At 44.2% G+C, this 25,489-nt stretch overlaps 1 protein-coding gene across 1 annotated transcript in view; it reads right to left on the minus strand.

Annotated features, from left to right (window-relative positions):
- The window catches only part of ACVR1C (activin A receptor type 1C), a 36,764-nt gene extending 19,453 nt beyond the window's left edge, over window positions 1-17,311 (minus strand). Inside the window, exons 1-2 of the mRNA XM_062637840.1 lie at window positions 17,181-17,311; window positions 2,378-2,608 (exon numbers count right to left, since the gene is read on the minus strand). Coding sequence (XP_062493824.1) covers window positions 2,378-2,608; window positions 17,181-17,253 — 304 coding nt within the window. The 5' untranslated portion in view covers window positions 17,254-17,311. The remainder of the gene's footprint in view (window positions 1-2,377; window positions 2,609-17,180) is intronic.
- Window positions 17,312-25,489: the final 8,178 nt, after the last annotated feature.

Raw genomic sequence — 25,489 nt, forward strand, 5'->3', positions numbered from 1 at the left:
TTCTTTCAGTTCTCCTCCCTGTTCAGCCTGGAGCAGGGTGGGAGAAGAAGGGATGGGGAGTGAGTGAGCAGCTGCTTGGTTCCGAGTTATCGTCTGGGCTTAAACCACAAGACAGGTACACTGCTCGAAACCTCCTACTGCAGAGGGCATGGGTACTGCAGAGGCACCCTGGACAGGCCAGTTGCACAGCCCAGCTCCCTCACCTACACACTCAGCAGTGCTCCTTAGAAAGGTTATTTTCACTGGGGCCCAAATGAAGCTTTCCTGCAGTATGAATTATGTGAAGGAGAGCTGCCAGAAAAGACCAGCAATCAAATAACAATGGCACTGTTAAATTTCTGACTAACATGAATTCTCTCAAATGTTCAGAGCAAAGGGCTCAGGCTAAAAATTAAGTTAAGTAATTTTCCCTGGTACTGAAATATGAAACCAGAGGTTTTGCAACTACCAGTTCAAGATGACAGATATGCTTCCACCGCTCCTCTATAAATAGCAGTTTTCTCCCAAGAGTCCAGCATCCCAACTTGAAAAAAAAAAAGCATAGCATTTTATTTCTACATTTCTAGAGCATGACCACTATTAATACCTCCTTTCTCTTGTCAGCTGGAAAAAAAAACATTTAAATACCTTTGCTCTTGCCTCAAGCAATAGGTGACGTTAGGTAGGGGGGTACAGACCACCCAGCTGCTGGGCTTCTCCTTCTGCCCAGGCTGGTTCCTCTAGAGCCGCCTGGAGTAGCCTGGAATAGCCCTTCCCTCTTCTGGTAGCATCCAGCATCTGCCTGTTCACACCAGGAGATGTTGGTACCCAAGGCCACCACAGCAACTCCCTGGTCTGCCTCCTGCATCTTACATGATGTGCTTCCTGTATCGTACAAGTGCTTCCAGTAAAAGCCTTTTAAATTCTGGCAAGGATTATATGAAGGCAGCTTAAACACAAGTTATAATTGCAAATTATGTATTAATTTGCATCTTTCTTACCTGTAACATCTCTCACTCGCATAAGTGTATAAAAAGGTATCATCTGATAAGGTAGTATATTTTACAGCTTTTTAAAAAAAAGCCTGGATTAAATGTAAATATTGGAAAGAAGAGTCAAACATGAAAATAGTATAAATATTTATTTTTTAAAAGCACTGAATCAACTTCATTACACAATTTTGAGTCTGGCAGACTCAAGTACTGCACCAGCTGTGCAATACACAGAGCTTCTGGAAGTGCAAATCTTTTTCCTCCCTCTAATTGGGACCAGGAATCTTATACTTTCTCACCCCTGCTGGGCAAGAATCAATGATACCAATCTAACACCAAAGAAAAGCTGCCTTATGAGCTGCTAAAATGAACTACTGAATCCCAGAGTTCAAGACAGACTAACAAGACTGCTGAAACGTCATCAGCCAAGGACATCCCCCAGAAATGACCCGGTGCCCTCTACCCCTCTCACCCCCCACAGTAGAAGACCCTACATGCTGTAGGAGCCAGGGAGGACACTTCTGCCTTCCTGGCCACCACAGAGCCACTGCATACCCCTTGCTCCTGAAGCACAGGCACAAAAACATCAGCTGTAGTAATTGCTCCTCAGTCCAGGTCACAAAGATATGGCACTCAGTGACACAGACTGGCCAAGGACAGTGAGGAGAACAGCTCCTCACACACCAGGGCACTGCCACATCACGGGTCAAACCTCTCCACCAACCCAGATATCTGTCTGTCCAAAATCACGGGTGCATTTCCCATATACAATGCAGTCAGCACCTACAACTATTCATCTTCTTTCCAAACATCTCTAGACTTAATTCTTATCTGAGCCATCTAAAGCAGGTCTTTTAAATTGTGTGCAGAGATGTTTGAGACTGTAAGACTTCAGCCAGTGCAAAGTCTTCATTATTTCCTTGTGATAACACCAGTTAACAGCTCTCAGCTCCTCACAATTGCTAATTCACAGCTGCTATACATTGCTGATCCATGCCCCATGGAAAGTCCCCAGTACATTAGATACCATCTTCCCAACATCTAGACTAATGCCAGTTCAAATAAAAAACTCCTTAAGATATTCCAGCAAATAACCTGTGAGGTTACAAGTCTCTTTCCTTCAGACACTTCCTTTCACCTTCACTGTTAATGCCCCATAGGATATCAAAGACAGCATTTGGAATATCTTTAGGAGATGGAAGAAATTCTCTCTTCCCCAGACAGTGTTGCAGTTTAGAATGTCCCATCTGAAACAAGTCAGGAAAAAAAATAGGTACTGTTTTACAGACAACCTTTAAAATCCCACTTAGCTGGCTCTTAGGGTCACATCCTCTGCACAGTATTTCTGCACTCTCAGGCTGTCACACAAGCCTTTGAACAGTGTCCTGCACTCGAGAAGCACTTACCGACAGGCAGGCGGAGGGTGATGTTGTTGCAGAAGTCAGTGTAGCAGCACTCGGTCTTCGTGATGTTCTTGGAACTGTGGCAGAAGACCTGTGCATTCAGCTCCGGAAGGGAGACACAGGACTTGATCACCTCCTCCCGCCCGTTGGTCAGCATGACAGAGGCCCAGCAGGCACCCTCTGTCTGGCAGGTGAAGTTGGTGTGCTCGCACAGCTGGCACACACACTTGAGACCTGAAAAAGAGGTTTCCAGCTTCTGTGAGAAGACCCCGAGAAGACAGACCCCTATGGCAACCATGCAAGCTTGTCTGGCCAGTTGGCCACCGTGAGCACCCATGGGAGCTCCAGCACAGGTCCTGCACCGAGGACATTGCCTACACTGGAGGAAGTCAGTCCTGACAGCACAGGTCCCAAACATATACAGATGGCAAGTTTGAAACCAGTTTGTCCTTGGTGGCAGGGAAGTACATAGCATCTATCTTGCATGGTGGAGAAGATTGAACATGGCCAGCCCTCACTCATGCCAGCCACCCACGCCACGCTAGCAATACACACATCTTGCCAGAGCCGACTGGGTTAGAGAAACAAGTCCAAGGAAGCACCAGGATGCAAGATCCCGGCACACACCACCTGACACCCTACAGACAGACACAGGAAGTAACTATGGGCTTTTCCACCCTGTGTTTTCTGAGATGATGCACCTTTTTCAGACACACAAACAGCTTCCTGATTTCTTTTGGAGGAAAAGTCTGCTGACTTCTAAACTTTGCATGTTTTTTACCATACCTTCATGTCTCACCAAATCAAATAGAAACACATTTAATTGCTACTACATTTTTTCAGACTCTTGGAAGATGAAGGTGGAAACCAAAGCCACGTCATCTCAGTGAAACACCAGATGTCGACTATACTTTTTTTTGCTTTCCTTGTTTTCTTCACCTGCTTCATAGCAAAGAATTTTTGCTTGCTTCATGCCAAGTTTAAGAGCCCATATCAGCAGTGATAGCTCAGGCACCTTAACCTTCAGCTGAAATCAATTTCAAAAAAAAAAAAAAAAAGAAAACCAAACCTGTCTTTAAGTGCAATTTATGTGATTGTTTTGTTTCTGTACAAGCAAACAAACAAAACAAACCCCAGCAAAACAACAAACCCCTCATTTTAGAGTACAAAGGCTTGCTCTCTTTAATTTTTTGTGCAAACAGTCCTTCACTGGGTCCCCAAATGCACCCTGTACACCTTCTCAGGTCAGTCATAACCCTGCAAGATTGACCCCTGTTCTACTTACAGAAGCCAGGGTATTTAAAAATAATATGATTAAAAAGTAATCTTATCCATAAATCAGTTCTGTTTTTTGGGGAATTGGGCAGAGGGGGGCTGTTTCTTTTAGTTAAAGATAACAAACATCTGAAAAGTAAAAGTATGAGGAAACAAGGATGGCCACCAGGAACAGAAGAGCTTTCTTCCGATCTAGCTGGCCCCTGACAAGGCAGTGTGCCCCACTCTCTGCTACCTTTCCCTGATCATACTAGGACCTAAAACAGTCTACACCATCACCCCCAGCTGACAACCAGCAAAAGCTTTGTTTATACAGGAATGCCCTGGCTCTTCGTGTAATTTATTGTGTCCCACACCCACAGCTGAGGGGGAAGGAGTGATGACCGATGGCTGCAGCAGTGCTCACCACGTGGCAGGAGGAGCAGGGACTCATCTCAGAGCCTCTGGAGGAACGGAGAAGTCCTGACAGATGTCAGTGCAATTTGGTTTCTGTGACACTATTTGTTTTCTTTACAACCTTCATCCTGTGCTACCCTTCTGAAATAACAGCTTGTAGTGTTTATCTTCAGCTTAGCCCCACAACAAACTTCCTTGGCACCATATGTTCATGTTTATCCTGGATGCAGGGTACGCTAGAAACCATATCACCGTCTGTCTGCTTTGGCTGTCTCTCTGTGCAGGAAGTGAACACAATCAATCATTCAGCAACAAAACAGGTGAATCTCTTCCTTAAAGATATTACCATAGTCCTAGAACAGATGCCGGGAGCAAGACTCATCAGATCCAAATAAATAACAGATCTAGCAGAAGAAAAACAGACACATCGTCACCAATGCTGCAAAATAAAACCATTACTTGAGGAAATGAGTATAAGATTGTCGCAAGTGCCTTCAGTGTTTCAGACACATCATTATGCTGTTTTTCTCCCCCTTCTCATCACCTAAAAATAAAATGGGAAATGGTCTTTACAATGTCATCCACAGTAGGTAACCGCAAGTCTTATCCATATCCTGGTATTTTGTAGATTACTTGAAAGGAGCTGAACAAAACTGTCATTGCAAGTCCCAAACACCTTCTAGGGTATCCCTCTGAGCACTGTGAGCACAGGGTGAGAACAAGACGGCTAAGGGACCCTGTAACCTCTCTGATCAAGCTAAGACAGTCACTTATTTCCAGAATGAAAGGAGCTATGCACCACCTCGACCCTACTTGTACCCACCACTGGCTGGATGCCCTGCAAGCATACCAGTCGGACACTGGCTCACCTGGCTGGGAAAGCAGAGGATGCCATCGCTTGAAGACCAGTATTTTCTACTGTTGTGTTCACAGAGTGTTTTACTCTGCTCAATGTCCTTTTTTCTTTCTACTTCAATGAAAGACTCTAACCCCATTTTTCTCTTTAGTTCTGAGTGTTTTGCTCAGAACCGATTTGTCCAATCTACTGCCCACAACTGAAAGTTCACAGACCTATGGAAATCAGACCAGCTCCCCACAGAGTTGTTTCTGCAAAAAGCCATTACACAAAGAAGCATAAAAAGAAAGAAGGTTTTGGTCAAAATTCCCAGTACAACCCAATTACATCATTATTGCTTCTGAAAGTGAACGCATTCAGCTGCCTGATGACAAGCTGGGAGGAGCCGGGATGGGAGCATGTTGAACTCAACTTGCAGGGAATTATTCATGCCCACTGGAGACTAGAAAGTCCTAGAGACCAAGACAAGCATTCCCCGTTCTCCTTTGGAACTACTGAGATCACAGACATATGCAAGACAGGCACGCAAACTTCTGATGGGAACACTACATTCAGTTTGGAAGAAGTGGAAGAGCGTACAAAGAAAAAAACCCTTGTCCGCACCCAAAACCATTACATCCTAAAAAAAAACCACTTTAAGGTGTGTTTGTCCCACCACACTTGAATTGTTGGCCTTTTTAATCATTCCTTTAAAAAAAGCTGATAACCACTGCCCTAGCTACAAACCCTGCAGCCTGTTCTTCTCAACCCAGCTCCTTCCAGCTGTCCTGTTTTGTCCCAAATCCCACCCCATCCCAGTTCCCATTCCCCCAGCATCAGGCAGCTCCAGATCCCCACTGCCACCTAATGCCAGGGGCTGTCCCCAGGAGTGTCCACACCTCCCCACCAGCACATCAGCTCCTCCCAAGGTGGCTCGCACTCAGTCATACCCCACCAGCTCCCAAAGCCTCACCAACATGCCATCCCATCCACATGTCTCTCCCTTCACCCTCTCCCAGTTACTGCTTCAGTCTTTGCTCTTGGTCCTGCTTTCCCTCCTATGGGATTGCCAGCCTCAGCATTAGCCCCCACAGCCTCTCAGTCCTGACTCCACCAGACTCTTCCCCCATCTCTTGGACAAGGTTTCACCCTCTCCCTTCTCAGTGGCAGCATTCAGAGCTGGGGCAGGGGAAGCACTGCACTGGCAGCACCAAAGAGAGGCTTCTCTGTTCTGCTACTTTCAACAGCCCTGAGCTATCCTGCTTCTGACATCAGCTGCTCCAGCCAAGTCTTCCTAAACAAAGACTTTTTGGCCTGGAACAGGTCTGGACTGTCAGCAGATGTGTGTTGGAAGTCAAAGGAACAACATCATGAGAGCTGGGAATAACGCACTGGTCAGCAAGAATGGAGGCTTCACATGTCTCCGCTGCTAGCAAGATTCAAAGGGGTCCTACCAAGAGTCAAAACCTGCACTCCCTTCAGCCTCATATTTTGTATTTTCCTAGCACTGCATTTTCTGCCATTGCTCACCCATGGATAAATGCTGCCCTTACAGAGGAAAAAAAAAAAACAACAAACAGGAAAACAGCGTGGCTAAAACTACTTAAAGACAAGTCTGAGTTGTGGGGGAGACAAAACTCTTTCCTCCCAGAAAATTTACATGGACCACTTTTAAATCTAATTCTACAAACATAGAAGCCCAAGGTTCCCTAGATAATCTGCCTGTGCTACTGCGCAATTTCTCATATAGAAAACCAGATACAAATACCCAACCTTGTTTCCAAGACCATTTATGTACATCAAGAATCCTCTGTTAACAGAGCAGTATGATCTTAAAATGCAACCATGAAAGTACGTTTTCCTGCACCTGTGCTATTTCAGCTGCCTCACCTCAAGGGAATTGAAGAGGATCCTGGACCCTTCTGAACATGCCCATGAGAAGATCCACTCTTTTCCTGCTCCTGGTCCCACTGAACAGGGGGACCCCATCAGCTCTTACCCAGTGCGGTAGAATCCTAGAATGGTTTGGGTTGGAAGGGACCTTGAAGACCATCCAGTTCCAACCTCCTATCACAGGCAGGGACACCTCACACTAGACCAGGTTGCTCAAAGCCCTGTCAAACCTGGCCTTGAACACTGCCAGGGATGGGCTGTGTTCCCGTACTGCACCACATGTGTAGCTCCTCGCAGATACCTGTACAGCCACTCGAACTTGGCCGAGCCCATATCACCATCCCCACTGATAACCTCAGAGACACAGGACTCGCCAGAATTTGCGACTTATCCATGCTGATCTATCAGGCATGCCTCAGTGCTCTTTCAGTTTATCCATGACAACTTCCTCTATTACCATTTTCTTTATATGGAAAAAACATCCATACTCACCTATATAATCTTGCAACCTATAATAACTAGCAATGCATCTCAAGCTTTCACGTCACTGCATAGTTTCCGCTCTACTTTGACCACACCACTGTCCCAGAGAAGCTGGCAAGACACTCCCGTCAGTTTACAGACCAGAGGGGTAACAGCATTATGACGAAAGATCTCCCACGTGTCTCACACTGCTCAAGCAACACCACCTTTGAACCATGCTTCCCCTCCCAAGCAGCCATTCTATGGCACAAAGGAAGAGGAAGAACTTGCAAATATTGACTGAAATTCTGCAAGTCCCTACAGGCAGCAAGAAATTCCTTTTCTATCCCAGAGAAAGGAACACCACATATCTCCAGCTCTGTTCCCAGGGATGGTCCTGTCTTCCTCACGGGAAGAAAGTCAGGACTTCCATCACCACAGGAACCAGGGAAGTGGAGTAAGGTGACTGTGAAGGAGTTAAAGGGAAAAGGATCAAAGAGGCAGGAGGAAAATATGCTCCCAAAGTTTCAAAATAAGGCACTTTTTAATCCAGTAATGAACATGACTCTTTATTTACTCAAGCACAAGTACATTTCACTTAAAACATTGCATTCTCTGGTTGGGAAATTAGGAGAAAGTGAACAACTGAAATATGCCATAGCCTCAGAGAGCTATGTTAGGCATCCAAACTTCGTTGCCAGTGGTTACAGTTCTGAGCATGCAATTCTCCACCAGTCATTAACAAATTTGTGCCAAATCTCCCCAGAGAACAGCTCCCCGCAGAGGCTGCACCTCTGTAAGCATCATGAGCACACTGTCCTGCCAAGGCCAACTGCATAGCCCAGCGCAGGGTCAGAGCAAGAGGAGACATGAGCTCCCTTTGGTAGGGACAGCAGTTACAAAGACACACTGCATGACAGGGGTGTGCAGCTCCCTTGACTTGCAAAGAGAAGTGCAGCACTTGTCAAGACCCAAGTGAACAACAGGAGAAACCAACAGCCAACTGAGGTTACCAGGAAGTAATTCATGAGCAGCCCAATACACAAGGAAAGCAACCTTTAGATATTGAGGCCAGGATGAAGAGGTGTTCCCTGGTTTTATCATTTTAAAGACACAAGTAGTTCTCAAGCATTTTTTCCTCTTGTTATTGCAATAGGAGCTGAGACTATATACCAGTTTCTTGGATGAGACCTACCATGAATCAAGGACAGGACGATTTGCTCTTCGAGCAGAAAATAACCTGCATGACTTACAGAAAAAGCAACAGGTTTTTTTTTGCCATTTAGTTTTCAATGCAACTGTAAGAAAACACAAGTACAAGCAAATACATTGTGCAACTAACTTACATAGCAGGAATAGCTGAACCAGCAACTGATTCACAACAAACTAACACAAGGATGCACAGCAGAAGATTGTTTTTTATATGCTTCCATCCATTTTTCCTCAAGTGTCAGCTTCAAACACATGAAGCACTAGATAATCAAAGAACAAGAATGAAACTACATGTGAGCAACAGATGAAAGAAAATGAGTTTAGACACCAGGTAACAAAAGCAGCTAACAACTAAAACAAGTAAATAGACATAGTGCAATCTCTGCAGTTAAACTGAAAGAACTGAGCATGTAACTGACATAAACTGACTAAGACTGTGGGACTAAAACAATAAACCAAAAACTGTAGGGACATAAAACTGCAACTTGCTATCTCTTATGAACCACACAAGGTTCTACATTTCAACAAAGATTTTTTACTATACAGATTTAACAAGGCATTAATCTTCCATTAAGTCATAAACCAGCACTACCCACAACACTTAGCAGTTTATTCTTGTGACTACAGGGCAGCAGAGCATTTCAAAATTAAATTGGAAAGCAAATATCTATGTGGCCTTACAGCAATTAGTTGTCTTTAATCATAATGGGAAGGAGGGCTGAATGTCCAGAGTGTTTCCATCCTCGATCCTTCTGTACAGTTATTCTGTATTGTGCACTTCACATATCCTTTCATTTCCAGATTAAGAGATCTGGGGCTCATGTGAGAGTGGGCTCTCCACACTGCCCAGGTCCCCGTCTCAGGCACAGACCACAGTGTGAGGACATAGCTGCCCCCCAGGCCACCCTCACATAAGAGGAAGTGTTGCAGTACTGCAAGGACCATACCTGGACCTGACCCACCACTCAACCCAGACACCCCCCTCGTGGGAGGGTGCCAGGGGGCAAAAGCTTCAGTGCTGTTAAAAAACATTTCAAAGGAGACCCTAAGACCTGCAGGCTGGCCAATTCCCATTGTCCAGTCCGTTACTTATGATGGTGCTGGAACAAAAACTGGTTCAGGCACAGGTAAAGGTGCCACAGGGTCAGCCGGCTCTGACACTGTCCCTCAGCAGGCGTTCTCTGACCGAGTCTGCATGACTGCGGGTAACCAACCATAGCAAAGAAACTTCACTGCCATGAGGCAGAGCTGCTTGAGTCTTATCCAGAGGTCAGCCCACTTGCCTGCTAGCAGCTGGGATAAAAGGTAGAGGGAAACTGCCAGCCTTCACAGTGAGAGACTTTTATCTGCAGAGCTGCAAAAATGCATGTTGTTTGCTCCAGTGATCTGGAAAGGGGAATCGATAAGAAAGCAGCAAGCTTTGCTGAGGATAGAAAAATCAGACTTCAGAGAATCACAAAGAAATATCACCGTGCCAAGGGACTGAAAGACAGAAGAGAGTAAAATCATACAGGAGAAGAAACAACTTCACTTGCGTATGTGCAGTAACCAGCCCAATATCAGCATGCAGAACAGAGATGGCTCTGCCGTTCTCTGGGGAACATCAGCTCAGCTTGCAGAGGGAAGCACAACCAGGAGAAGCCAGGAGATCCAGTGCCCTGTTCTGCCATTTGGGACTGGTTTCCCTCACACACTCCAGAAGCGCAGAGAAGTAGAAATTGTTATGGGACAGATGGCAAAGGGGATTGGACACAGATTAGGAAACTGGGCTCTTGCATGTCAAAGGCAACTTTCGGGAGATATGAAAGTTTTATAAAGAAATCATAGATCATATTGAGAAGGCGAATGGGATCAGCCACTCACCACTGCCCATTAACTTGACAGTCTCAGGCAGCACAGGTGTTATTGACAGAAGACTTACAACAAGCAAGAGGAAGCACTCTGCTTTCTCATGCTGCCTTGCCACCCTTCCCAACAGCGCTAGGTGTCGATATTATTGCCACTGTTTAGGATAAAGCATTAGTGTATGCAAAAAATCATTGGCTAATTCCACCCTTATATGCTAGAGATTTGTAGAAGCTGCCATGCACAAAGATACAAACCCATCTTCTAACTGAGAGCCCTTAACCTGTCAGCTGCGAGAGCTGGGAGAGTCCAGAAAGCATGTTCTGTACTCACACTGTGTCCCACCCTCCCTCTTCAAGCATGTGCTGGAGGAGCAGCGATGGCTGGGGCTGCTGAGACCACTCCTCTGCCTCCTGCATGCAGCCAGGAGCCCAAGCCAAGAGGAAGAATTAACTTGCAATTGCTGACTAGAACTCTGCAAATCTTTCCATGTAGCCGGTGATGTGCATTCCTTCCCAAAGCACCGCGCCTGCTCACATGGGTCTCCACATCCATGGACGTGACAGCACGTCCCTATCGCATTCATTCTCTTATAACGCTTTTCTTCACAAGAGGAAACCCAAACCTTGAGTAATGCCAAGTGTTGAAAAACCCTTGTTTTGGGGGCTACTATGAAAAATATGGGGAAGTTCCCACTCTGAAAAAAAAAATAAACCAAAAAGCAGTAGGAGTAATAATAGATTAAAAGCTCACTACATAAATATACTGCAAAGAGGACTGATACCAAACTAGGCAAAAACTAGAAAGCTGTAGAGAAGAGAGGAAAAGTACATATTCCAGAACTGAAGAAAATGTCCTAGAATGACAGCACTAAGTAGTTCCAATATTCTGATTCCTTAAAAGTATGTATGGGAAGTGATTTTATTAATGTCTGCAAGTATCTTAATTTTGGAAGTAGGGCACTAGGTGCTCAAAATCCCTCCTCTAAAAAAGCTCAGCAACCATAACCAAGAAAAACAGTAGACAGAAGCTGAGGCCAGGCGTTTAAACTAACGCTAACTGAGCAGGGAAAGAGCAACAAAACCCAAAGATACTATTTTTGTTGGAATAAGCTGTCAAAGGACATTTGCTAATTTCTCATTGGTTTTGATTATGCAGGATATGCTTTGAAAAGGTGTGCTTTAGGAAACAGAAGCCACGCGGCCAAACACAATGCATGCAAGAATTCTGTGAGATACAGCCTACACATAAAGCTGAAGAAGAACGTGCTGGTCTTGGTCTGTAAGGCACTGAAGAAGGATGCAGTGTTGGGCTGAGGGTACGAGTTCCATGGGGAGGCAGCTGCGATAACACAGTGCCAACTGCCACTGTGAAATGGCTTGCATAAAAAAGAATCCCTAGCACTGAAAGCTGAATATAGCCAACATCTGAAAAGAGTCAGACAAGGTACTTCACATCCAGGAAATGACACTGACTGCCTTTTCTATTGCCACACAGCTCCCCTCTAGTTAAATACAGCTTTTTTTTCACAAAAACATAGGTAGGTACTGAAGGATGAAATTCTATTTTTAGGATGAAAATTTGAATGGTTTTAAATTGCTGTCCTAAGAAGAGCATAGTATTTTAAATCATTTGGAAACCCAAAACATCCCTTTTACTTAACTGATGGTGGTTTTGCCCCACTTTATGTCAGACTGAAAATGTTTACTGCTGGTGAAGTGAGAGGGATGCAAGTTCTGCAAATACTGATCCGATCGCCTAGAATCAGCTTCCTGGTAAACATGGAACTGAGGAAACATTGACTTTTGAGTGCACTTTATTTATTTTTGCCACTGTCAAACTGAAGACGAACCAAGCACAGAAAAGATAAATTCTGACTGCATACTGGCAGTTGGACAAGATGACTGTTGTAGGTCCTTTCCTATTCTCTTCCATAAGAAAATCTTAATTTGCAAATACCACTTGTTCTGGAAAAAGGCATTCCCCAGGCTACATCCAGCAGTGAAATGCAACCACCTCTGAAGGAGGGCTGGCACAGCCAGGGTTACATCCATCACTTCAGCCCTAAGGCAATGGAAGAATCCTTTCATCCTGGGGGACCTCAGGACTGCAGCATCTCTGACAGCACTCAGGACAGGACATGTGCTAAAGTGACAAAACCATCAACCCCCAGAGTGATTTTCTTGTGCCCAGATTCACCTACACATGTCCAGAGGTGCTGGGGAGGTAACCCCCCTCCTCAGTGGGTATTCATAGCATCGAGATTTAGGTATCCAACTTTGTCTCAGTTAGGACTTTGTTCTCTGCCTGATAGCTACAGACGAACCATGATAATTCAGAGCCTAACAGCACTTCAGTTACAAGAGAGGAAATCACATTTTTGAACAGGGAGTTATTATCCAAATATCTCTTCCCTATTATCTGCTCACTGCTCAACACTTTCATGTCATGGTTATGTTAATTACCAGGTTATCAGAACCTTCCCAGCTAGGCAGAAGCTGAATTTCCAGCCTACAAAAATAAGCACGGAAAAAAGCCCTGAGCCTATCCCTTGCAGCACCTGATACAAAGAATATAGTAGCAGACTATGGCTTCAAGGGGCTTCAGCACGATATCCAAGACCCCTTTTCCCAGGGATTTTTGTTGAAAGCTGTGACATCGCAATGCCGTAACCCAGGACAGATGCTCCAACATGTGTACAGCTGAACCAACAGGCACATGCAGCAGCTCATCCACTACCTGATAGGGATGAATGGCTGCACTGCTGCACGTGGAGAGCAACTGTATTGCTCTTGTATCAGCAGGGCTCCTCAAAAGCGACAAAATATCGTAGCCAGATTACAGACTACAATAATCATTGCACACAGCTGGTAAGAATCTAGAGCCTACTCCAAAAAAAAGCAAAATGAAATGGCACCCACTCATCCCACATAGAGTCCTTTATCTGTGTGAATTGTTGGTAGACACCCTGGTAGATCACAGCTGGGCTTGTGCTTCTCATCAATGTTGTTTCATTAAAGCTTATTTATTTTTACAGCTTTTTACTAAAAGCTAGGAAAACAGAGCTTCAGTGACCCACAGAAATGAGAAGACAGCATCATACTGATAATTTGTCACACAGCAGAGAATTAAATTGTGCAGTGAAGTACAACTGCTTTGCTACTGCCATACTTCTTTCCAGGGACATACTATTTTTGGTGCTTGACAACATGTAGGCTTTTCAATATTGCCAGTTAATAAAGAGTAAGTAAACCAAATGATTAAGCTGGAACAAAGATGCTTTTCGCAGAATGTGGCTCACTGGACCCTTCAGCAGCACACACATACACAGATGCGCAGTGGACGGTTCACAGCAGCTATTGCCGTGAGAGTTACACACCTCGGACTTGTAGCCCAAGTTTACATCCTATAGGAAATGCTAGAATAAACAGTGTGCTAAGCATTCAGACTTGAGATCCACAGAGCATTTTCAGCAACTGTTTATAACTCAATACAGGGATATTATAAAGCATGAAAAAGATAATAAGACAAAGTTGCTTTAATATATTACTACTCATATAGCAACAGTCCAATTTTATGCTATTTTCATATATTTATCATTATGTAGCAATTTACAATAGCAACCTATTTTGCTTCTCACTTTTATACAGCAAATGTATATTATACCTGGCTGTAAGCAGTCGTTGCTTTTGTGTGTCTGTGCTTTCAGCTACACAAATTCCTGGCACTCCCATGGTTCCAGTGAAGATCCACGCCTACCCATTTTACTGTACCTACAGGCATCTTTGCCATTCATCAGGGATAGCTTACAGTTTTCATGGTTTGCTTTCTGGGGATTAAAATGCTTTTAAGTGGGAAACAAACTTTCACAAACTTAGCCTATGCCTAAAGGCTCTCAAGGAATACAAGGCAGTTCAGTGTTGAGTGCTAGAAGAGGCTAACATGCCACCAGCAGATACAGCAACATTCTTCCTTACTGCAGTCTGCACCCTCAACTCTTGTTTATTTAGGAATGCTTACAGCACCCTGAGTACTCTCTAATTCCTTGAAATAATGCTATGAAGAGTATGGAAGAGCGTGCAAAGCTTTTGATACAGCACACATGGAGGTGATGGAGAGCAAAGGTCGTGACAGCCAGGAGGGGGAAGCAATTTTGAGAAGCCCACAGCAGGTAAGCAGACAGGAAACAGCAGGAACATTCACCACTTTTGCCCTTAATGCTACAAACATACCTGAATACGGGGGCACCATGACACATTTGCATGACAGAGAACAGGGGGTAAAAAAGCTTATCAGCTTATCAGTGGCATGGACAGTGGGATTGAGTGCACCCGCAGCAAGTTTGCCAACGACACCAAGCTGTGTGGTTCGGCTGGCACTCTGGAGGGAAGGAATGCCATCCAGAGGGACCTTGACATGCTTGTGAGGTGGGCTGATGCCAACCTTATGAAGTTTAACCATGACAAGTGCAGGGTCCTACACCTGGGTCGGAGCAATCCCAGGCACAGCTACAGGTTGGGCAGAGAAGAGATTCAGAGCAGCCCTGCGGAGAAGGACTTGGGGGTGTTGGCTGATGAGAAAATGAACATGAGCCGGCTTCAGTGTGCACTTGCAGCCCAGAAAGCCAACCGTATCCTGGGCTGCATCAAAAGGAGCGTGACCAGCAGGTCGAAGGAGGTGATCCTGCCCCTCTACTCTGCTCTTGTGAGACCTCACTTGGAGTATTGTGTGCAGTTCTGGTGTCCTCAACATAAAAAGGACATGGAACTGTTGGAACAAATCCAGAGGAGGGCCACAAGGATGATCAGGGGACTGGAGCACCTCCCGTATGAAGATAGGCTGAGGAAGTTGGGGTTGTTCAGCCTGGAGAAGAGAAGGCTGCGTGGAGACCTCATAGCAGCCTTCCAGTATCTGAAGAGGGGCTATAAGGATGCTGGGAAGGGACTCTTCATTAGGGACTGTAGTGACAGGACAAGGGGTAATAGGTTAAAACTTAAACAGGGGAAGTTTAGATTGGCTGTAAGGAAGAAGTTCTTTCCTGTAAGGGTGGTGAGGCACTGGAATGGGTTGCCCAAGGAAGTTGTGAATGCTCCATCCCTGGCAGTGTTCAAGGCCAGGCTGGACAAAGCCTTGGGTGAGATGGTTTATTGTGAGGTGTCCCTGCCCTTGGCAGGGGGGTTAGAACTAGATGATCTTAAGGTCCTTTCCAACCCTAACTATTCTATGATTCTATGATCAGAGCATGCTTAGTCACATACCCTGATCAGACAGGTTTGCAGTGGAGTGTGAGCTGGTATACAGTAAATCGAGCAGATGCACAGCTAAATGCTTTACACTGAACAGCAATCACTGCTCAAGACCTGAAGACTGCTCCTAGGTATGTGTAAGTCCCCTCAATGCCCCCTCTGAAGAGCTGTAAGGGTGCAGAGGATGTCTGCCTACCCTGGACCATACAGACACACTCCATTATCCAATCCAGACTCTTAAAAGGTAACTAATGGGATAATAAAACCAGAGGACAGTACTACTGAAACTTCAGAGAGCAAAACAGTGCAAGACTATTTTACATAAATAACACTCAAAGCCAATGAGATTCATTAGGGTACTGAATAGTCTTCAGAGGGAAGTAGTAATGGCCACAGCACTGGCAATGCTTCAGTTCAAGCATAAAAACCCTTGAGTAGCACAGGGCTGTCTGTATCTGTGGTTCACTTCCAAGCTTGAATAACAAAAGGTAAGACAAACACATAGAGCTCAGATAGATCAGGTCTGACACCCGTTGAAGGAAATAAGGATTTACCAGATGTACAATACTTTATAGAAGTACTTCAAATATCAACAGTGGAGCCTTGTTACTCCTCTTTTTCCAAAAGAAGGGATTATATGAGCACTGGGATGGGGGGTGGGCACAGTCCTTCCTTTCAGCTTGGAGCTGCGACCACCCCTCTCTGCAAGAGTGCAATGAGCATCACACCAAGAAGCTCCTGGAGTGAAAACATTGAGAGAAAAGTAAATTAGAATAAACCTAATAAAAAAAAAAAGTTTGAAAGGGTCTATCCTATGCTGCCTAACTGCTGGTTTGCAGAGCACAGTTTGAGAGCATAAGCCTGGGCTTTAAATGAAAAATTGAGGTGAATGAATATTTCATAACACCTGCTGCGCAAGAGAAGAACCTGTATTGGAAGAACTTAGACACTGCGTGTTTTATGCCCCCGCCCGAAACCTCCAGCACTTGTGAACCTTGTCCTATCCGTCCCTGTGTCCTGCTGGGAGGACAGGATGGAGCACACCGCCCTGGGCGGCCCCACAGGACACCCAGCACGGGGCTGATGCCAGAGCTTCTCACCGTGACCAAGGGCGCTCAGTTGGACGAAGCTGCCTCTGAAGCACCCAGCAGAGCTACGGGTGCACGAGCAAAGCGTGGGGTGCACGCCCGAACGCCCTCGGGGTGAGATCCACCAGGCTGCACTTGCTCGAACCCATCAACGGAGAACCGGATGGTTTTAAGGTCCTTCCCAACCCTCACCATTCCGTGATTAACTTCTGAGAGCGCAGTGCCCAAACGGGCGCGAGCTGGAGCCAGCCCCGGGCCGGTTATTCCCCGTAAATCCCAGCTGACCCATTTCTTGCGCGGACACGTCGGTCACAACGAAAAGCATTAAGCTCCTTAACCTCCCGAGAAACAGCGCTGACCCGGCCTGGCGCGGGCACAGCTGTCGAGCACCGGGCGCACGGCGGGGCGGGGGGCACCCAGGGTGAGGGAAGGTCCCGGGAGAAGGGGAGAGGGTCCCGACGCTCGGCGCAGCGATTGCTACACCCGCGCCAGCGGCGGCCACGCGTCCCGGTTGCCGAAGGTGGCAGGCGGGACGCGCCCGGTGCCGGTCCTACCTGCGCACAGCGAGACGGCGGCGCCCAGCAGCGGCAGGGCCACCCGCAGCACGGGGCTGGGCGCCCGCCACATGGCCACGCACCGGCGGCGGGCACGGATCCTGCTGCCGCTGCTGCCGGGCGCCGGCCCCGCCGGCAGCTGCCCGCCCCGCGCTGCCGGCGACAGCTATAGCGGAGCGGGGAGGGGCCCGGCCGGCCCCGCCCGCCCTTACCTTCCCCGCCCGAAGCCCCCCTGTCCGTCCCGCTCGGCCTCCCTCGGTGCCGTGGGTCCGGAGGGGAAGGGACCTTGGAGCAGGGCTCGGCTCAGCTCCCCCGTTCTGCCAGGGGAAACGCGGGCTGGCACCGCCTCATCGCTCGCTACACGAGCGATTGTTCACCATGACAGCCCTCCTAAGAGTCTCAAAGGCAGGTAAACGTAAAGCTAGCCCAGAAGAAATGACGGCTTCTCCTCATCAGGTTTTAACTACGATTTTTTCCAAGCACATATTAGTGTTCTTCAGCGTTCCAGTTCTTAAAGGGGCCAACAGTGCTGGAAAGAGGCTTTTTACAATGGCATGTAGTGACAGAACAAGGGAAGAATGGCTTTAAACTGATAGAGGAAACATTTAGATATTAGGAAAAAATTCTTTATTATGAGAGTGGGGAGGCACTGGCACAGGTTGCCCAGAGAAGCTGTGGCTGCCCTATCCCTAGCAGTGTTCCAGGCCAGGTCAGACAGGGCTTTGAGCAACCTGGTCTAGTGGAAGGTGTCCCTGCCCATGGCAGGGGGTTGGAAGTGGATGAGCTTTAAAAGGTCCCTTCTAACCCAAACCCTTCTAGGAATCTAGAATTCTTCCCCTTGGTTGCTTCATCAGGCTATGCCAAATTCCTCACAAACAGCGAAATTCTGAACTGTTTTCAGCATTCATTCAATGTCTTGTTATAATCTATTCTTCATCAAGACCCTCATAAACTCCATCCTCTCCTTTCAGCCTGGATAGCACAAGCATCCAAAAAAGCTCTCTTACACACTACAAACCACTGTGACATTGTTTGCAGCATTTAGCCCCAAATGCTCAGTATTACTTACATGTACCATCATAAAAATAAATCAATAAAATCTAAATCAAAATATAATCAAGTCTATACTAAAAGTGTTAGTGGAGCAGACTACGTAACCTAAATTACTTTCAGGAAGGTGTTGCACATGCTCCATTTCTCTATATTTATTTTAAAGTAAAAACATTATTTCCCACACATCGTAGCATGCATCCCTAGGTCTTTATTACTGCCATGCAATACTTTATTATTATTATGACATCTCTGTTAAGCCTTTTAGGTTTCCCTAGACAGTAATTCCTAGCAATGATCTTTTTCCAGTTTTTTTTTTTCAGTACTGAAGTTAGTGACATTTGTGAAAACAGCCTTTTGCAATCTACCTTGTTCTACCTGGTATTTCCAAATGTGCTGGCAGAGATTCCATAATTGTATCAAAATGCCTGAGGGGAAAAAATTATATTACTACCAATTGATTTTATTCATGTCAGTTTCCATAAGTATTTGTTCAGGGTCACAACACCAGCCATATTCACAAGATCTTCACCTTTACTAGCTCCTAATGCCAGATGTTTCTCCACTCTAGGATCACACAGAGCCTCCCTCCAACTTGCTCACTTGGTGAGTTTGAATGACTGTTGTTCTGAATACCTCTTCCAAGGCAGTTATAATTAGGGGGTTTCAGCAAGGTCCTCGGATTTGGGAATTCAAGGCATTCCAATGCTCTGCTGCTAACATTAGCAAATGAATTTAGGAATCAGTTCAACTAAGAGTCTGATGCTGTAGAATGGAGGCCCAAATAACGTGAAGGAAAATGTGCCAATAGTAAATGCTGAGTGCATGGACATGCTGATGCTCCCGCCTCATCCTGTTGAGCTTAGGCACCACAGCAAGGCATTCCTGCTGACTTGGGAGCCAAAGCCTTGGATCCTCCTTCATAACTTGCTTTGGAAAAAGTAAGCAGATCTAACTAAATTCTTTCAAAATGTCCCAGAGAAGGAGTACCAAGCTGTGCAGAAATAAAATCAGTGATGGAAGGCTTTACCTGGCAAGTGCTGGATTAGCTCTGCAGCTGAAAAATGCTGTTCTGGCTCCTGTGGAAGAGCACAGGCCAACTGAGCACTGGTGCCACTGAGGACTTGAGCACTCCCATATGAAAGGGGTATCCAAGGGAGGTGCCTTCCCAGGAGTAAGGAAGAGAACCACACAACATGCATGCCATAGGGGAAGCATAACTGCCTTCCTTTCCAACTCTGTGTGCATGCAGATATAGACCAAAGGGACATCACTTAGGGCATGGGGACAAAAGCTGCAGCGTCCCCAGTCACTGCAGGTTGTAGAGACATGTGGTCTTCCCTTCTTCCCCTTCCATGGACAATCATGTCACCCCATCATCAATTAAATGCAATGGGAATGACAACATTTTATTACAATTAAGTTCAACATGCTGATTATTTCATAGCAAACACTGTAGGTATATGTAATACTGCATTGAAAAGTAACACAGCATCATATTATATACCTTTACTGCTTTATGAATAATGGAAAGCAATTAGAAAATACATGCCAAGGTCTAATAAGAAAAAAATAAACGCAGGTTTGGATATCAAAGTGATAAAATAAGAAAAATTTGCAACTCCTTCCCTTCTGAAAACAGAGGTATTAAGTGCTCTCTGACTATGGCTTGACAAGTACCTGTTCAGCCATATGTTACTTTCAGGTAGATCCTCTCTTGCCTGTGGTAATGCCACAATGTGAAAATCCTCACTAACATCTAGCTACTGCTCTTTCTGACAAAATCAGATAAATGTAGCACTGTTCTTGGCAAATCCATATTTTCTTTCTCCCCTCTTGAAGACTTACAAATAACTTCATTTGCTCAGTGCTACTAGAAAGTGTAAATACATCTCATGCAGAGTCATCTCTTGTTCATAGCATGTAATTATTACATCTGCTTTTTTGTTGAAGACACAGAATTATTAACTATGTAATTAGACAAGCTTATTCTTCAGTTTTTAAAAATAATCTCTAGAACACATTTGTTCACACTTCACAGAAGTGATGAAGAAAACAGTATCTCCTGTGCCTGTCAAGAACATGAATCAAAGTTTATAGATGGTAAGAAATTTGCAGTTCTTAATGAAAAGTCATTTTTTTTTATCATTTTAATTTATCAATAAATGATAAATTAAAAACAATTTAATGATTTTAAATAAACATTTCTGATTAAAAAATGGTTAGTTGTTCATTTTAATAGAATCCCCAAATGTACTTTTCATCTCACTACATAAAATGGAAAGGCTTTTCAATTTTCATTACAAGCTTTAAAGGGGTACATCAGGAAGAATGTTCCACCACTTTCTCCCTTCCAGTAAAATAACAGAGCAGAATCCAGTGGTTTACTGTACGTCCTTCCTCTGTATCTCACAGCCTTTGGAAAATCTAACATGTAAACTTACTTTCAAGCAGGTGATAAAGCCAAACCCAATGAGAACATGACAGCTGCTACCCAAGTGCTGGACAGGAGTGATGAAATCTATAAAAACATATATACTCAGTATGACCAGGTGTAATGGTGACAAACATATTTCACTGTGACCCTGATACTGCCAGCAGACAAGTTCACCATCCAATTGCCCACTGATGTTCTTGTGTATGGTGAATGGTTTTACCAGACTCTCTTTTGGAGCACCACAACTCAGTTCATCGCTGCTAACACACACATACAAGTTTTTCCCAATCCCAGAGCATGTTCCCAGAAAGGAGGAAGAGAACACTAATTACCAACTCTTAATCATGACTACCCTCTCCTTTTGTTTCTATCCTGTTAACAGCCTGTGCTGTTCACTTTGGTAATTTCTCTGAAGTGCAGCGCACAGTAGAAGAGCCATGCTCCGTGTTCTCATGAGCAATACCAAAATCAAACTCCATTTGTCCTAATTAGTTTGTCCTTGGTGTACCATGGTTTTTATTAAGTCAAATTTTTTGTTTGATTTTCAGAAAAGCAAAGTGCCTGACCTTGCAGTGAAGCAAAATGGAGCTCTAGTTATAAATAGCTAAAAACACTTGTCTTGTACATACCTTCCACAACAAATTACATAAATTTGTAGTGGGCATATTTCTATCAGAGATTTGGTAGTGTTAACCCTTGCACTTCCATCACACAAATGCAGAGCCACTACTAAATCATCTACACAGGACAAGGCAGAACCATAGTTTTCATTTAAAAGTTCACGGAGATGTCAGTTTGCAATTTTCTGTTCTTTTCCCCATTGTAACATTTTTTTTAGCTGCATCTACATTATTCCTTGAATAAGACAGATACTGAGGGCTTTTCCAAGCATTATTTTGCTTAGCATTTGTTGCGTATTTTAGCTTCCCCTTTTCTTCTCATATTACTATCATAATTGCACCATTTTTTTTTAGTTAAGAATCTGTAACATGTAAACATTGAACAATGAAACTCTCCCATAATAAGTCTCACATTTTAATTATATATTGTAACAACCTTAACCCCTTCCTTCCTACTCCTTAATTCCCCACCATCCCCAATAACATATGTGCATGAGTTTATCTTTACTCATTGATACCAGGAGGCATCTTGTAGTTAAACACATCTAGTCTAAGAAATGCTACCTACAATTAATATATTATTAAACAGTAAAGTCTAACCAAATCTCTACTCCTTCCAGAAAATGATGGCTGGTCTAGAATACACTTTTAAGTGAACATGTATATAATGAGCACTCTTGTTTCTTATTGGACCAAACCTACCCAAAACCATCAGGCTGAGATGATGTACAAAGATTACAAGATTGTTTTCCAATGACATCCATGAAACAGTATGGTTGCATAGTTTATTGCTGATGAACTACATTAATAACTCTGCTTCAGACTTTATAAATCCAACAAATCAGTTTAAAAGCCAGAACCTTCATTCTCATGGAGTACCTTGCTTAGCTGTGGAAGAAGGGCTTCTCCGGTTTGCTCAGGGAACAGGGGGTGCTGAATGGTGTCAGTGATTCTCTAGTGAGAGCACTGTTACACTTGTTTGCAATATTCCCTTTGTATTCAGCCTGCAAGGCATCTCTACGTTTGTACCCGTGGACGAAGACAGTAGCCTACATGGATATTTGACCTGACAAAGGAAATCACACTAGTACGTGGTCTATCACCCCAGGATAGACGATCAGTAGCTGCTGCTGATGGTGCAGTGACAGAACTAACGAGCAGCAGAGCTGAAGGAAAAACTGTAAAGGCGTGCAAGTGCAGTTGTTCTGACTTTAGAAGTCCTGTCTCTAACCAGGATGATCCTATCCTCCCATTATTTCATAGAGGAGTGAACACAGGACACAATTCTCAAGCAGCACAAGCTTGCCCGAAATTGAAAAAGGTGAATTGAAACCTTAATCCCTCCAGGCTTCCTATTTCCTGTGAGAGTTCTCATTTCAACTTTTTTCCCCTTTCCCCAACAATCTTCTACCCCCAGTTCAATATAAGATTTTCAGGGTGAGGAGACTCACAGAAAATTATTGCTCCATGGAACATACTCCATTTCAGAACATTTTTGTCTGCATTTCTTGACAAGATCCATGTGGGAAGGTTTGCATCAGGAACAACAGACACAAGTGGATGATGACTAAAACCAAAGTAATTTTGAAAAGGAAGTGTTTGCATAAGAAATACCACTTACGGTAAAATTGGAACTTTTGGACAAGCCCCACCAGTGCACTTTAAGGGACAGAAATTACAACCCATGATGCCATCCCTGACGTGCTGCTCTGCAGCAAGTTTTGTGGAAGAGCAGGGGTGTAACTGCTTGAGGAGAAACCCCTTCCATGGGCTCATTGTGCTGCCCTGAGCCCCCAGCAAGAATCTATCTTTGCTCAGAACCTGCTGAATGTGAAGTGAGTGCTATATTTTCATTGCCTCAGAGCTCAGGGAGCTCACGTGATGGGGTTACTGCTAACTGCAGTCAAGGATGCAAAAAGTTGAGAATTGCTTGCTAGAAATCTTATTTCTTCTATCGTGATATTAACTTTGTTCCAAGGTAACATCTATAACATCAGTGCCATGGAACCATGCACAAGAAGCAGTAAATTACTTTTAATACACTACTGACAAATTAAATGAAAAAGCAATATACTACATAAAATGATAACTAGACTGAGGGGGAAGCCAACCAGTCTTTCTTTTTTTTTTTGTTTGAGTTATGATAGAACACTGATGATGCATTAACTCAAGAAAGTTTCAGTGAAAAATAAATCTAGTTCCACTAAAGTGGAGAGGAAAAACTCCGCTCAAATTGAAGAGCATTTATCCATCTGAATGTAGCATTCACCAGCTGGAACAAGTAGGAATATAGGTTGCATCTATCCAGCCCCCTCCAGGAGTTGACATTGTATGTGTTATTTTACCAAATTTATGTATTCACATAGTTCAAAAACTCTGGTTTTATTCACATCATGCACAGCGAGAGTGAGGAAATATCACAACAAAATTGATAGACCTGTTAATTAGCAGCCCATCCTAAGGGATTTCAAACCATTCAGTGAATAGTGACCCCTGCATTGTCAAAGGCTGGACTTACCCAGACTGATGTAGGGACTTGCAGAGATGTCTTCATTTTAGAAGAGATTTGCTGAGCTCAGGAAAAGTTACCAGACACTTAATAACAAAAAAAAAAAAAAAGGTACTTTTGTCCCAAGTAAGACATCTTGCCAGGAACAGGATGCCTATCTTCTGGCAGATAGGACACGGAGGGAAGAGAACAGAGGGGTGGGAATGTCATCTCTAAAGCTGGCACCAGGCACAAGCCTACCCCACTGTTCTGGACAATGTTCCTTCTACTGTTTTGAACAGATGCTTCATCAGTAAGTCAAGTCTAAACACCAACTAAATACCAGTTTGGACACACAAGCCCTATATATACATACGTATACACACACATACATGAGAATCCTAGTAGGGTAGTGGACTGATGGACTAAATAATTCCAGTGAATGAAGACTTGTTTATGAAAACCAACATTACAGATACTTGCATGCCAAAGCCAGAGTACCTTATTTAGGATCTCGATACATACCAACTAGAAATTGTAAAGCTTTTTGACACAAATCAATCCCTACCACTTAGAATATAGATAATGGTAGTATATTTAAATATCTAATAAGTTTCTTCTACTTCCCCTCCCCCCATTTATATTTGTATTTATGAAAGAAAAGTAGTGTGTCAGAATACTAATTATTTTGCTCCATCATACCTCTCATGCCAAATGCTCTATCCAGCTTTTTTATACACCACATGGCAATGCTGCCAATGTTACCTGTGTTAAACCCATTCACGTGGTTTAATACTGATAACGCTGTCTGTCTTCAAAACACACTTGAGACCTTTTGTTTCCATCTAGGCCATTGAAAAATTAATTGTCTGGGCACTTTATGTGCTATTATGTTTGCTATTATATGGCGTCTTTGAAATCTGGAGCAATGCATTTCAAACTGTCAGGTTTTAACCACCTTCAATAGGCATCATGTAAATAAATGGCATTATAGCTACTATTGATGCAGAATAAAAACCCCAAAGAAACAAAAACAATAAAAAAACACTGGACCCATTCATATTCTCTCAACCCTCTTCTCCATACTGTATATCTTGTTTGCCTCCAGCCCTCAACCACAGCTCCCGTTTACGAAGTACCCAAGTTTACTATGGTATGTAACAAAGCTTACTGTTAAAGCAGCAGGATACGGGCTCAAATCCTGTGAACACTGGCCTTTTCTTGTTTTGTTGGTTTTTTTCAGGTTACCGATGTTGCTCAACAGCCACAGATTTGGTGAACTGTTTTGAGATACAGTAGGAGTAGAAAGTACAACACCTGAATTCAAATGGAAGCTCTGTGATTTAGAAGTAGAATTCTCTATGTATGTCTTTATTACTGTGGAAGTGAGAATGATGAGCAGTGAGTGTCCTCCCTCCTCCTCCCAATGCCAACAGTTTGGGTTCAGTCATGGAGTTGTTGGGAGCTGCTCCGGCTGAAAATATCTGAGCTGAGGCAGAAGTCTGTATTAATGGGTCACTGGTTGAAACAGCACTTCAGGATCTACTAAGAAGCATATTAAGGGCAGAGAGGGGGAGAAAAGCAGGTTACTCACATCTTACTGTGTTTCTAGAGCATTCAGTGATTACAGATTTGGGTCCCCAGCTATCCACAATCACTGATCCTTCACCCTTTGTCTCTAAACTTCATCAGGCCTTTGACACACCAAATGCCA

This window comes from Pezoporus occidentalis, unplaced genomic scaffold (assembly GCF_034315485.1).
Source record: "Pezoporus occidentalis ecotype Australia unplaced genomic scaffold, CSIRO_AGI_Poc_V1 ctg54, whole genome shotgun sequence".
NCBI lineage: Eukaryota > Metazoa > Chordata > Aves > Psittaciformes > Psittacidae > Pezoporus > Pezoporus occidentalis.